At 43.9% G+C, this 14,062-nt stretch overlaps 1 protein-coding gene and 1 long non-coding RNA gene across 4 annotated transcripts in view; one reads left to right on the forward strand and one right to left on the reverse strand.

The window, feature by feature from the left end:
* Nucleotides 1-14,062, reverse strand: part of Fmo2 (flavin containing dimethylaniline monoxygenase 2) — a 19,878-nt gene continuing 5,816 nt past the window's right edge. The window contains 8 exon segments of the mRNA NM_144737.2: nt 1-654; nt 656-663; nt 1,694-1,766; nt 4,355-4,710; nt 5,882-6,081; nt 8,223-8,365; nt 9,440-9,602; nt 10,551-10,739. Of these exon segments, the coding sequence (NP_653338.2) occupies nt 314-654; nt 656-663; nt 1,694-1,766; nt 4,355-4,710; nt 5,882-6,081; nt 8,223-8,365; nt 9,440-9,602; nt 10,551-10,739 (1,473 nt within the window). The 3' untranslated portion in view covers nt 1-313.
* LOC134481523 (uncharacterized) overlaps nt 6,385-14,062 on the forward strand; it is a 27,824-nt gene continuing 20,146 nt past the window's right edge. The window contains exons 1-2 of one of the 3 annotated variants that reach the window (XR_015636115.1): nt 6,385-6,794; nt 8,172-8,383. This is a non-coding gene — a long non-coding RNA (uncharacterized LOC134481523). The remainder of the gene's footprint in view (nt 6,795-8,171; nt 8,384-14,062) is intronic. The other 2 variants (XR_015636113.1, XR_015636114.1) reach the window with 2 other exon arrangements.

Here is a 14,062-nt window from a genome sequence, read left to right on the forward strand (position 1 = left end):
TTTTTATCCTGCATAATTTTATTGAGATTTTTTTTATCATTGTAACTCAAAACTTGCCATGACTGGTGGCACTATCTACCTGTGCTGGTGTTATTACAGAATACCACGTGAAGACTGATGAATTGGAGGAGATAGTAGAATGATAACAGCATCCTGTGACCTTAATTTAGCTTTATATCTAGACCTAATTCTTCTGATCTCCCTACAATCAGTCCCCCTACTTGTTCCCCTGAAGTAAAATTATAATGAGGATGTAATTTCTTTAGTCTCCCTTTCAAAGAGGCGGTGATGGAGAAAAGTGTCATGGGACAGATTAGAACCCATGAAGCTTGAAAAAGAAGGCCAGAACAATAGCAAGCAGCCCCAGGACCTTAATCAGGAAAGACACTGGGGCACTAGCTGAGGTCTGGAGAGTGCGAGTCTTTAACGGCTTCAGGATCCGCTGCTTCTGGGTGAGGATGGCATTCCTGGCTCCTTCCCACTGCCCAGGTCCAACTAGGCGGTACTGGTAGGAATTGCAGGGTCCGAAGTAGAGTTTCACAGCCAGTTTAGGGTCTTTGAAAAGGAGAGAGATGAAGTCCGGCTTCGCACCTATCTCCAAGGCGAGTTCATCCAGGTAGTCAATGTAATTGGTCTGCAGAATCTGGCTCTGGCTTTCCAAACCTTGATGGAGTAAATAAAATAAAATGATTCATAAAATGTTCTAAGGTGTACCTTAATAGGCACACGATAGCGGTTTAAGTAATAATGGGTGAATGAAGACACGGGTTTTGAATGAATCTCTGGGAGGCTCCATCAGATGGCTTGTATCTCAGATTGATGGGTAGCCCACAAAATCATTTGACAAATTGATGGAGACTCCAGAAATGTAATGATACTGAAATGGTGACTGTTATTTGTCACTTATTAGGCTGCTGTAAGGCCCAAGTAAGAATGTATGACTCAGGTATTGATGCAAATGCTCGTGGGATGGCAGAGAGATAATGTCTTCCATCGAAGGGATGCATAGTATTCCCTCGTTACACTGCTAGAGTACCCTGTAGTCTGGCTGACATCTAGTATATGCTTAATGTATGTTAGATGAACTAGAACTTGCACATGAGACAACTCCTTATGTCTGCAAGGCAAGTCAGCCTTCCAAGGGTACCACCTGATTACAGCCAAGCTCTGTCCCACCTCAACAACAATGACAAACCCAAGTAAGTTTTGAGAGTGCCTTGGCCTACTGTCACCACCACTGCCCCATGACGTTCACGGAGTGTGGGTGGCCTGAAAGGATATAGAATCTCCCATGGGCATCACAGAAGACAGAAATGAGGGGATGGGGATTTAGCTCAGTGGTAGAATGCTTGTCTGGCAAACGCAAGGCCCTGGGTTCGGTCCCCAGCTCCGAAAAAAAGAAAAAGAAAAAGAAAAAAAAAAAAGAAGACAGAAATGAGGAAAGATGTTCTGACTTGGCATTCTTGCTTTTTTGAGTAATGGGTTCTTAAACTCGGATGTCTGAGAACCAAATAAAGGATCATCAATTTACAAAGTGCCAGTCTCATCTGTGGAACATTTGACTCATAGGTTTGGACTGGGCCGTGTCCTAGGACTGCACCTTTAATAGCTAGCTGAGTCTCACAGGCAGCCAGGTCCTGGTGTTTTGTGACTCACTGCTCCATGTAGACCATGTTATAAGGAAAGTGCTTACAGGTCAATTCTTTTCTCATTTCTTTCAGCAATGTCTGCCATCATCGTCGTCTCCGAAGGCAAGCGACACACGCCTAGAAAACAAAAAAGCAACAAAATTTGGTTTGAATAGTGAGTTTGGTTCCATGTCATTGATTTGTGTGGTAGTTGTTTTCTAAAGTTGCGTTTGGGTCATTTAGTTGTCGTACCACGCAGGACCTCTGTGCTTCTGAACGGCAGGAATGAGAGCTCCACAGAACGAGCATAGCCAATGGCATAGAATATTGAATTGGGGAAGCCAGAAAGGGTTCTGGTGGGGTTGGGTTCTATTCTGGTAGTGGCAGGATGAGTAGAAGAGTTTCGTGGATGAGTAACAAGATTAGATTTGCCCTTTGGAAGGATTGGTCTGGCTCCTTGACTTAAAAAGGAGGGTTTACTATTAGAGAAACTAGGTAAAAGGTAGTTGAAGGAAATCTGGTGAGAGATGAGAGTGGCCCCCACTGCTGAGGGCAGTGTGACTAGATAAAATAGTGTGGTGATTCTCTTTCTCTCTCTCTCTCTCTCTCTCTCTCTCTCTCTCTCTCTCTCTCTCCCTCTCTCTTTCTCTCTCTCTCTCCCCCCTTCCCTCTCCCCTTTCTCCATCCTTCTATCCCTCTCTCTCTCTTCTTCCCTCCCTCCATCTCTCTCTGCCTTCCTCCCTTTCTCCTTCCTCCCTCTTTCTTTCTCCCTCCCTCCCCCTCCCCCTCTCTCTCCCCTCTATCTCTCTATCTTTCTATCTCTATCTCTATCTCTATCTCTATCTCTATCTCTATCTCTATCTATCTCTATCTCTATCTCTATCTATCTCTATCTCTATCTCTATCTCTATCTATCTCTATCTCTATCTCTATCTATCTCTATCTCTATCTCTATCTCTCTCTGTGTCTCAGCCTATCTCCCATGCTCAAGTGTCCAAGGCTTCGTTTGGGAGAAATGGCCAGGCATCTAGCATCTCAGACTTTAGTAGCCCAAAGCTGAGTTTGCCCCTGAGACCCTCCTGTCTCTGTTCTCAGCCACAGCCAGTCTCCAGTGCCAGGTCCATGGTTCTTCTCCTTTCCTGTGTTGAACCACAGAGCATGCTCTGGGGCCTTTATCCCTGCCAGTTTCTAGCACGTTTGTTTTACTCCATGTTTGTTTGTTTTGTTTGTTGCCTCCCAGCTCTGGCCCGACCGCGTCGTACTTTACACAGGTGAGTGCTGGGCTTTCTCCGTGGTCTTTGAGTCTCTGTCCCTGAGTATTAAATCTGTGTTCCCAACTCCTGATGGACTTACCTTAAATGTAAAGAAGACACTTTCTATTCTTCCAGTATAAGCCCCTCCCTGGTGCCTCTGACTTAAGAGCTTTCTAAGATTCAGATTCCAGGTTTGCGGGGCTGACTTAATCTATATGGCTCCCTAAGGACCATCTAGATAGTTCTTGGGCACACTCAACTTAGGAAGAACTGATTCTTCCTTCCTTCCTTTCTTTCCTTCTTTCTCTTCTTCTTTCTCTTCCTCTTCTTCTTCTTCTTCTTCTTCTTCTTCTTCTTCTTCTTCTTCTTCTTCTTCTTCTTCTTCTTCCTCTTCTTCTTCCTTCTTCCCTCCCTTTTTACCCCTTTTCTTCTTTATTTTCAAGAAAGTCTTTCTAGAAGCCCTAGCTGGATTGAATTTGCTACGTAGCTCAGGCTGCCTTTGAACTCTCATCCATCCTCCTGCCTCTGAAGTGCAAAAAGTATAGGCCTAGAACCCCTTGAGAGGTAGAAGCATGTGATCTGGAGTTCAAGGCCAGCCTTGGCTACATAGCAATTCTGAGGAGAGCCTTGGTTATAATAGATTCCTTTTCACCCCCTTTCCTCAAAAAAGAAGCAAAACCAAAACCCAAACCAATAAACTATAACTATATATATATATATATATATAATTTTTATAATTCTGAATCCTTAACACAGTATACAAAACCCTTGTGTCCACCAGTTCTTCTCTAAGATTAACCTCTCATCCCCTCCCACCTCCAGCAATGTGGGGCTCAAAGTTCTCCGCAGGTATCCTGCCTCTGTGAATTTCGCTCAGGAAATTCCTTTTCTGGATCTGTGAAGCTCAGACACCAGGAAGCTTTCCCGGACCTCACGCATTCTGACCGGACCAAACTCCGGTCTCTTCTGTGGTATGCGTTCTACCAGCAAAGTGCTTGTCAAGTTATTAAAACGACTTGTTTAAATTTCTTTCTGACTCACTAGATCTCAGCACAGGCTAGTTGTCAAATGAGACTTTTGTTGAACAGAATTGAAGCCCCCAAACGGGAGAAAAATTAGCCTTTTGAGGAAGGTGAAGTGCTGCACAGATGCTCTTTTGAAAACATTTAAAACCTTATCCCAATGAGATTGCTCAGTGGGTAGAGCCATACTAACCCGCAGGCAAACTGAGATCTGCCTCCGTGTTCCACAAGGTGGCAGCAGAGAGACAACTCCCCATAGAATAGCTGTCCTTTGGTCTCCCCATCCACCCCTGTCTTTTACACACAGACACACAGACACAGAAACAGACACACAGACACAGAAACAGACACACACACACACACACACACACACACACACACACACACGAATACAATTTTTAAAATTAAGAAAAAAATGTAAAAATTCTGCCGTGTTTAGCAGCTCACTCACCTTTGAAAACTCTTGTCGCCCACCGCGCCTGAAGCTCTACGGTTGGGAAGATGGAGCCCAGAGGCTGGATGAGACCTATGCACGCAAGGGTTGGCTTCTCCAGGTGAGGGGGAAACATGGCTTTGTACAGCGAGACCTTATTATCCTCTACTTTAACAAGCGAGTCTTCCAGGAAAGGAAAAGAGAACGTATACCCTGTGGCAAAGACAATGACATCCACGTCTTCCTCCACCGTGCCATCCTCGAAGACCACAGCTGTCTCCGTGAGCTCCTTTACCCGTGTTTTTACTTTGATGGCTCCGTACAGCAGGCGGCTGGGGAGGTCGTCGTTTAATACAGGTTCTTTCATAAGGTATCTAAGGCACACAGGAAAGAACGCATTCAGAGGGGTCACTTGACAGTTTTAGGGGTGGCGCTAAAAATTTTGGGGATTTTCAAATAGCCAGGAAACTCCAACTCAACTAGTTTGCTGGCCCCAAACTGTGTTATTGGACTCACTCTAATCTTGACAATCTCAAGTAGGTGGTAAAAGCAATATCAACCGGAAGGTGGAAGCCGCTCCAGGGGCTTAGATGTGATGCCCGCACCTACTGTTAACCTTTGGATGTGCTGGTAATTATTGCCCTTGGGCGCCTCTCTCAGTTTTTATGTTATGTAGTTTTCATTATTTGTAACTTCATTTAATCTCTACCTGATAGCAAATAAGGGAAATCGGACTGCATTAGCAATGAGACCTACTATGGGGCCAGTGTGAAAATCAATGCATAAAATGAAATTTGCTGATATTTACTCAACCCAATATCCATAGGAACCCTGTCTGTGGTGGAGCAAAGTCTGCTTGTAATCCTGGAGTTCTTGGTGTGTAAGTCCTCTCTCTCTCTCTCTCTCTCTCTCTCTCTCTCTCTCTCTCACACACACACACACACACACACACACACACACACACACACACACACACATAGATACTGGACTCATCATTCAGCGTAATGGCGGCATCTATGGCAAGACTCTCAGTTATCTTCCCATCCTCAGGGGAAGGAGATTGCTATCAATTGAAGAAGGTAAACATCAACAATGCTTATTTTGATATTAGCAAATATTTGTCTTCTGGCTACCAGAGAGAGATATGTTCCCATGGGAGCAGCCTTCAGGGAACACGGGCGTGGCAGAGGTTGACCTATCAAATGGAAGCTGTCTTTTCCCAGCTCTGAGAGGATCGCCTGACTCTTGAGGAGACTCGGATGGTCTGAGCGTTAGAAAGCTCGTCCAATCAATCCCAACCCCGAGTTCTGGAGCAGCTAAGCCTCTATCCCAGCTTCATAAATGTGTGGATTTTTTTGTTTTTGTTTTTGTTTGTTTGTTTTGACACAGTACAAATGTGGAATTAAAACTCCAGGACCAATCCAATTACACACACTACTGGCTTACAGCCTGAGCTGCCATAGCAAATAGGACCTTGGCAAAGACAGGCAACCTCAGGTGGCCTTGGCTGTGGTGAGTGTACCGCAGAAAGACAAGTAGCCGTACTTGTTCTGAGGCACCAGGCCGTAATTCTCATGGTTGAACCATCGATTCATCTGTCGTTCCATCATCCACTTGACGACCGTGCGGGGCAGGACATTCCGGAGCATGGAGCTAAATCTAGTGTGGAACACCATGTCCCAAGGGTAGCCATCTTCAGAGATTCGGCTCATGACCCAGGAACCATGTCTGGTGCTGACAAACACCTGGTGAGCAGAAATTTCGACAGCAGGTGAAGTTACCCGGCTCTGACCAGCTGATATGAAAGGTGTTTGGTAGCACAGTTGGCTAAGTTCTATTTACTGTGTTAATTTGTGGGCAGTGTGTGTGTGTGTGTGTGTGTGTGTGTGTGTGTGTGTGTGTGTAAGAGGTCAGAGGTCAACCCTGAGTATCATTTTCATTGTTATCCATCTTGGTTCTCCCCCTCCCGTCCCCCCCCCCCCTTTTTGAGACAGGATTCTCATTGGCCTGGAGCTCACCAGTTAGGCAAGCCTGGCTGTCCAGTGTCCAGGAATCTGCCTCCATTTGCCATCCCAGCTCAGGAAGTTCTTTTGTCTCCCTCCCTCCCTCCCTCCCCCCTCTATCCCTCCCTTCTTCCCTTCTTTTTTCTCCTTTTCATTGTTTAATAGTCTCATATATTTATATAATAATGGCTTATAGTCATTTCCTTCCCTCATTTCCCTCTCTAGTTCTGGAGGTTGAGCCCAAGTCCCTCCCTGCTTGTGAAGAAGTCATTTTATCTACGGAGCTATTGTCCCAGCCCCCAGGTTCCATTTTAAAAATCTTTGACTTTCTCTTCTCTTCAGCAGCTATGTCCCGACAAGGGCTACCTGGTAACTCGCACTGATAGAGGTCCAAAATCACTGACCTGAGCACATGCAGTGCCCTCGGATGGCTCTTTACTTGGCTGATGGCAAAGGTAGCTCAGCTTTTAATCTATCTATCTGTCTATCTGTCTGTCTATCTATCTATCTATCTATCTATCTATCTATCTATCTATCTATCATCTACGTAACATATCTATCATTTATCCAAAATCTATCAACTGACATATATCTACCTATCATATCTATCATGTATGTCTATTATCTATCTATAATCAATCTATGTATCTATGTATCTATGTATCTAGGAATCTGTGTGACTGTCTATATGTCTGTCTGTCTATCTGTCTATCTGTCTGTCTGTCTATCTATCTATCTATCTATCTATCTATCTATCTTTCTGAGACAAGCTATTTCATTGGACTAGAGCTTGCCAAGTAGATAGGCCCTGGTAACAAGCCTGTGGTACCTACCTGTGTTGACCTCCCCAACACTGTGTGCTATCATGCATGATTTTTAAAAAACATCAGTCCTCATGGTTGTGCACTAAGCACCTTTGTAACTGAGTTATCTCCTGGCCCTTGCACTAAATTTCTAAAAGTCAGTATTTACAAGATTAACAGATGAGACCATGCATGCTGGTATATGCCTTTAATTTCTGCATTCAAAGGCAGGCAGATCTCTGAGTTTGAGGCAGCCTGGTCTATAGAGCAAGGTCCAGGACAGCCAGGGCTGCACAGAGAAACCCTGTATCAAACAAAGAAAGAAAAATTAACAGGCCATTTCTCATTAGGTCCCTTGGGTAAAAACTAGGCCTTCTACAGGAAGACTAACAGAGTCAACTAGCCTGGACCGTTGAGGGCTCTCAGAGACAGAAACACCAACCAAAGAGCACACACAGGCTGGATCTAGGCCTCCCCACACATATGTAGTACATGTGGGTCCCCCAACAACTGGAGTGGGGGCTGTCCCAAAAGCTGTTACCTATGTGTGAATTCTGTTCCCTAACTGGGCTGCCTTGTCTGGCCTCCATGGGAGGCCCTGCAGACACTTGATTGGCAGGGTAGGGGGATGGCTAGGGGGGCCTTCACCCCCTTACATTAAAAAGTGATGGGTGCAACTGTGTGAGGTGAGGACAGGGGAAGTGGGTAGTGATTGGGAGGTAAAGTGAATAAATTAATTAATGGAGACAAGGAAACAACAACCACCACCACCACCACAACAACAGAGCAACAAGAACAGATGTAGGCCTCGTGTACCAGGAATATCTAGTTGAAACATTTCATTAAAAAAAAAACCATGAAGGCACCACAGCTCAGAGAAGCGGAACAGTGAGCTCTAGGATTCATGGCTGGTTAGTTGCAGAGGTGGGAGTTAGGCTCTTGCTTCTCACCTTCTAGATTTCTTATGCTATTCCAACTGGCAGTCACCTACCTAGTAATGGACCCTTGGTGCACGCCTGGGTGCTCCAGGCGTCTCCTCCCACCGCCCCGCACAGTACAAGACAAGCAAAGGCATCTCACCTGCGCGGCCCTCTTACTCAGTTCAGAGGCAATGTCTGCGGCGGAGTTTCCTATTCCAACCACTAGGATGCGTTTCCCCTCATACCCCACTGGGTGCTTGTATTGGCGGCTATGGAAATACTGGCCTTGGAACCTCTCGATACCTTCAGGAGGAAGAAGAGGTAAGCGGTGAGCTCCCAAGGAAACAATTATGACAAGTTAATTTTAATGAAACTCCACAGTTAGCTTTCTCTTCCTGATTCTTAATTCTCCTCTTATGGAAGCCACAATAGTCAGTTATTAATCTCTAAGTGTAGATTCCATAAGAAACACCAGGTCCATGTGAGAGGTTGGAGTGTGTGTATTCATCAATGGCAAACAAATGGCTTCGCTGAGGGCACAGCCTAATGCTGGCGTCTCTCTAGCTATTCTATTTTGGACAGTTTCTCACATAGTAGATACATTTAAAAACTATTTTGAAATAGTGCTGTTGTAATTGCGCAATGATTAGAATAGTATTTGTTATTTTGTGAAAGCGAATCAAAATGAAAAGACTCTAAAACTTAGGCCGACAGACATTGCCAGTGAGCAACTCAGTGAGCATTCGACTGGTAATCATCTGTCCTTCTCACGAGCCACTTTTATATTTCCCAGGGATATACGGCTTTATTAAAGCGTTCTTCACTTTTAGTGAGGGCAGTTCTCATATGGATCCTGGTCCTGACCCACTGTGTCATATTTTCCCGGAGGACTCTGGGAAAGTTGTTCTCTATGGAGGAAGGCGGGGGCATCAGGACAGCTGGCTTCAGAGCTCTTCCCTTGAGGACTTCACTTCTGCCCTGCCTCAGAGCATTTCTTTCCAATACTTCTTTAGTAATCCTTGACAGGTAGAAAGGGCTCCAAGGACGAGCAAATTTACATGGGTTTGTCAGGAGAGAGCAATCAAGGTAGGCATATGGTTATAAGGGCCTCTCATAGACAATGAGTTTCTGTGAGAATTCTTTGGCATTTCTAGGGGAAAAAAACCCCATAAACGATGCTGGAGGAAGTTAGCCAAGCTACGTGTAAAGACTCAGAGAAACCAACAGAAATAAAGATGGTGGTCGGCATTTTTCAGCTCCCCAGCTGTATTCCAATATTACTCTTGGTCCTGTGCATGGCAGCACACCCCACCTGTCCATAAAAGATGCTGGCGAGATTCCTGGAAGCCTCCAGGCTGGGAAGCCCCGCAGCCTCACCTGGAAACGACTTGAGTGGCAGGTGGGGCTGGATGTGATGGCCGCTGCAGACCATAACGGCGTCAAAGACAGCACGCTGCTCCTTGCCATTGCTCTGAACATACACGTCCCACTGCCCAGAAGATGCGAAATCTGGGCGTTTCTTCACACTAATGACGGTTGTCTTGACCAAACACAGAAAGCCTCATTAATGATTCTGGCAGGGGCTGCAAGTAGGGATTCCTGGAGTGTATCGTGTAACCTATTGGGTTTTCTTGAGTCCACTGCCAATCTCTAAAGAACTTTGACAAGCGGGCTCTTCTTAGACATTGTCAGGCAAACAGGAAATCCTTAGAAGACAGGATGGATCTACCAGGAATTGGAGGGGAACCATAGGAAGTAAGACTAGACATTGCGATGGTATTTACAAGTACAGATTTCATGACGACCAGCTGTTATAAATTAATATAACACTAGCCTGGTACTTGTACAAAATTAAATTGCTAAGAATTTGCAATGTATTAAAAATAAGCCCCATTAAGGTATATTTATTCAGAACAACTTCAAATTTAACATTGCAGCATCTTAATGATAACGCGTTTCTTTGCTGTTGTTTCTGTTCGTAGAAAGCACAGGAAATGGTAATTCCAAATATAATACAAAATGATCTGATTATCTATCTGTTGGTGTAGATAACGTGGAGAAAAACATCAGGAAAAGTAGTTACTGCACACACCTGATATAAATGGAAAGTAGAAAGTGTGTTTAACCTGTCTCTATGAAGAAGAACTTAAAAAAAAAAAACAGTTTGACACACTTTCACATATCCTTTCAAGAGAGACTAGGCTTGGAGACATCAGTGGGAGCAGTGATTAAAACATAGTATTAACATTATTTTTTTATCATTATCGGAGTTTTCAATGTTAATGGGTGGCTTTCCACTTCTGTTTATGTGTACCATTAAAAACATCAAGAGGCACGAGGCTACTCTTTGGGCCTAACACCATGCTTTTGGCTTTAACAAACACACCAAAATGGGATAGTTTAATTTCTTTCATTGCCAGAGTCCCTTTTCTGTTAGAACATGAGCTGAGCGGAGGCAGAGAAAGCCACTCCCCTCCATGTATAGTACCTGAAACTGAATATATTTTAGGAGATCAAATTTCTTGGCAAAGATCCTGAAGTATTCCAGGAGTTTAGAGTTGTGCAGGAAGTTGGGGAAATCCTCCGGCATTGGGAAGTCACTGAAGCAGGACATTTCTTTGCTAGTGTTGGTGATGACAGAGTGGTAGATGCTGGCTCGGCCATCTTCCACGTTTTCCTAAAAGTATCAAGATAAAAAGAAAAATCAGCGGTAGTGATTCAACTCACGTCTTGCTTGTATTAAGAATCTTCTTCCGGAATCTAAGTCTTCAGAGCCGTGAATCGCTTTCCCTGCTGTATCCTGACTAAAAACTCTGTGTGCTGAGGGGCATTGGGCGTAGCCGCACAGCGCCTTGTTCTGGATCATGAACCTGTTTGTTGCCAACTAATACTGTTCAGTGGATGTGCTATCGGCGCTGAGTTTGTTTTTAAAAAACTTTTATTCTTTTCTCATAACTTCCTTCTGGGCTGCAGTTTGCCCTCCCTCCATCCCACCCAGAACCCCTACCCCTGTTTCTCTTCCGAGGAAAAAAAAGAGCAGGCCTCTCAGGGACATCCACCAAACCAAACATGGCTTCACGAGATACAGTAAGACTGGGTATAAACCGTCATATCAAGGGTGGATGAGGCAACCCAGAAGGAAAAACAGGGTCCTAAGTGTAGGTAAAAGACTTAGAGACACCCCTTACTCTCACAAGAGCACTAAGCTACGCTACCACAAGGCACATGCCGAGGACTTAGCTGACTAATACCGAGCCGGTGTTTACTGCTTCGATCTCTGTGAGCCCCTATGAGCCTCGCTTAGTTGATGCTGTAGCTGTGTTCTCCATCCATCTGGCTCCTATAATCTTCCCTCCTTTTCTTTGGGGTGCCCCTCGCTCTGCCTAGTGTTTGGCTATGGGCTACGGAGGTCCAGCCCACTGTGGATGATGGGCAGGTAGGCCTGAGCTGTTTAAAAGAGCAAGTTGAGCAAGCCAGGAAAACGCATTTCTCTATGGTCTCTGCTTCAGTTTCTGACTCCAGGATCCTGCTTTGAGCTTCTGCTTGGCTTCCCCTGAGGATGGACAGTAACCGACACATAGAAATGAACCCTTCCTCTCCGAGCTGGTTTTGGTCGGAGTTTTGTCATAGAAACAGAAAAACGAGCTCAAGCACTAACTGATCCTTAAGCCTGATTTTTAATGTTCACAATTGTGCCCTGGTAAAAATTCCCATAGCACACATGTTATGATTGAATTAATATTTTCTCCTAAAGTCATGCTTGTGCAATATCCTTCATGTAAATTTATGTAAATAGCCAAGACCGAAGATCAGAGCCTATAAATCAACTTATGACCAGAGAGGCTTTTATTAGAAAATTTAAATAATGGTACCCAAGAACTCTTCAGAAGATGCTTCTGTGCTTACAAAGACTAAGCTATTAATCCAGGAAAGTAGTAATTGCTATTTGACTATGCACTAGGGTGGGTGTAAAGACCATAGTTTGCAGAACTCATTAACGGGACGAGATCACTTACTTAGTCTTGCTTTTGCATGGGGCCGTCATCTCTCATGCAGAGAAGTTTAAAAGGAAAAATGAAACATTCACTTGCAATCCAACCAGCATTTTAAATCAAGTGTGCATGTTCCTTCCTTGTAATTTTCCTTGTAATTTTTGTTAGTAAAATATTATCCCTTGCCTTCCAAGTCTTTCAGCTGCTTAGTTTTGGGCAAGACTCCATCTCAAAAAAATAGTATACATAAAGAAATAAAGCCAAAGAAAACAAAAGATAAAAGAGGTAACCAGGACTAGAAGAAAATGAGCTTAGTTTTCCGAGTTAGATGTGGGCATCAACACATCTCTTTCTCTTTAAAGACAAAAGTCTGGGCCAGGGATGGGAGAGGTGCTCCATTGTCAGGTCCATTGTTCTGAAGGATGCCTTTAATCCCCAACATTGATACTCTCAGAGCTTACTGTGGCGTTGAAGGTTAATGGGGGTAACAGTCACTCTGCTGATGAAAAAGAACTGGTAGAGAAACCCTCCATTACACATGGATGTTCCACAAGAGAGGCTATGCTTGGTCTAGGCGAGTTACAAAAAGAACAAGCTGAGTAGAAAGTACTCTGCATTATGGAGCCTCACTGGGTCTTAACATCAGGGTCATCTTCAATGTATACTCACTGTCAGGGTAGACATTGAAACATTCAGAATTCTTGCTAAATGTGGATTTGTTTATAAATATCCTCCTTCCTTACCCCCTCTTCCTCTTTCTTCCTTCTCATTTATTCATTTTTCTATTCTCTTGTGCCTACAATAGGACTTTGCCCATGAGTTGTGTGTTTATTTTTTCTGGACTAGAATCTTAACTTGAATAATAACCCTGTCCTAGTTGTAGGTGGCGTGGGCAAAGATGTCCAGAGCAGAGTATGAAGCTTTTAGAGTATGCTGGTCTCTAGACAGAAAGCATTTATAGTGGTCCTATTGGGAACTACCTGTGTGTATACAATTAAAAAATGTGTTATAGTAGAATGAAGTGTTTTTTCTGACTTACATAAAGGGACACAATGATTTGAACTTTATTTTCAAATGCCAGCTTCAAATTGCATAACACTACAGTCATATCGTTATATAAACTTTTTTTTTTCTGGTTGTTTGGTCATTGAACACAATGTCCTTGGCAAGACTGAATATTTGGGGTTTCTTGGCCACCAGGGTCTTAAAATAGGAAATATTTTATTAAGCAAAGGAATGTGTTTCTCCTCCACTCCCCCCACACCTCTCAAGACTACAGAATTTTGAGTAGTGAGGAGTAAACAGTAAGGATCCTGTGAAGACGCTGACAAGGCTGATCCCACTGCCTCCCCTAATGCTTCTGCAAAGACAGACACGTTACACAATTCAGTTTCTTCATGTTTCCCTGTAAAGTGGGATTGGTCAATGATGCAAACGTTAAACAGTTGTTTCAAGGTTTACAGAGATTAGATAAAGTGCATAGCCCAATGCCTGCCTCCAAATATGCGATCAGTCAATGTTTGCCTCTCTCACTATTGTTAACAGACCACGAGAGTGAACTTTGCCAAGGCAGAAATACATCACTCATCTGAACTAGGAGTGTTTGTAGCACAGTAGCCAAAAACATTAGGACTTTTCCAAGAATGGACACACTGCATAGAACTTATCTCTGTCGGGTATAGCTTAAAAGGAGGGTTCGAGAGTGAGAAGACCTCATTCTGATTCTTTGGGTCCTAACACAGATTTTAAAGCCAGGCTGAAATGGTCTTCGGAAGGTTCACTCGTACAGATTTCCACCAAACTGCAATGGTAGCCCAGTCTTTTTCTGAGAAGAAGGCAATAATCTTTCCTGTAGACTTGATTGGTAGAAGCAGTTCTTTTGTTTGTTGTTTTGTTTTGTTTTGTTTTGTTTTGTTTTGACAAAAGCAATGTCTGGTTGGGAGCAGTAGAATGCTTATCTCGAATGTCTAAAGCCCCATGACTCTTCTGCAAGCCCCACCCCAAACCC

Source organism: Rattus norvegicus, chromosome 13 (assembly GCF_021556685.1).
Source record: "Rattus norvegicus strain SHRSP/BbbUtx chromosome 13, alternate assembly SHRSP_T2T, whole genome shotgun sequence".
Lineage (NCBI taxonomy): Eukaryota > Metazoa > Chordata > Mammalia > Rodentia > Muridae > Rattus > Rattus norvegicus.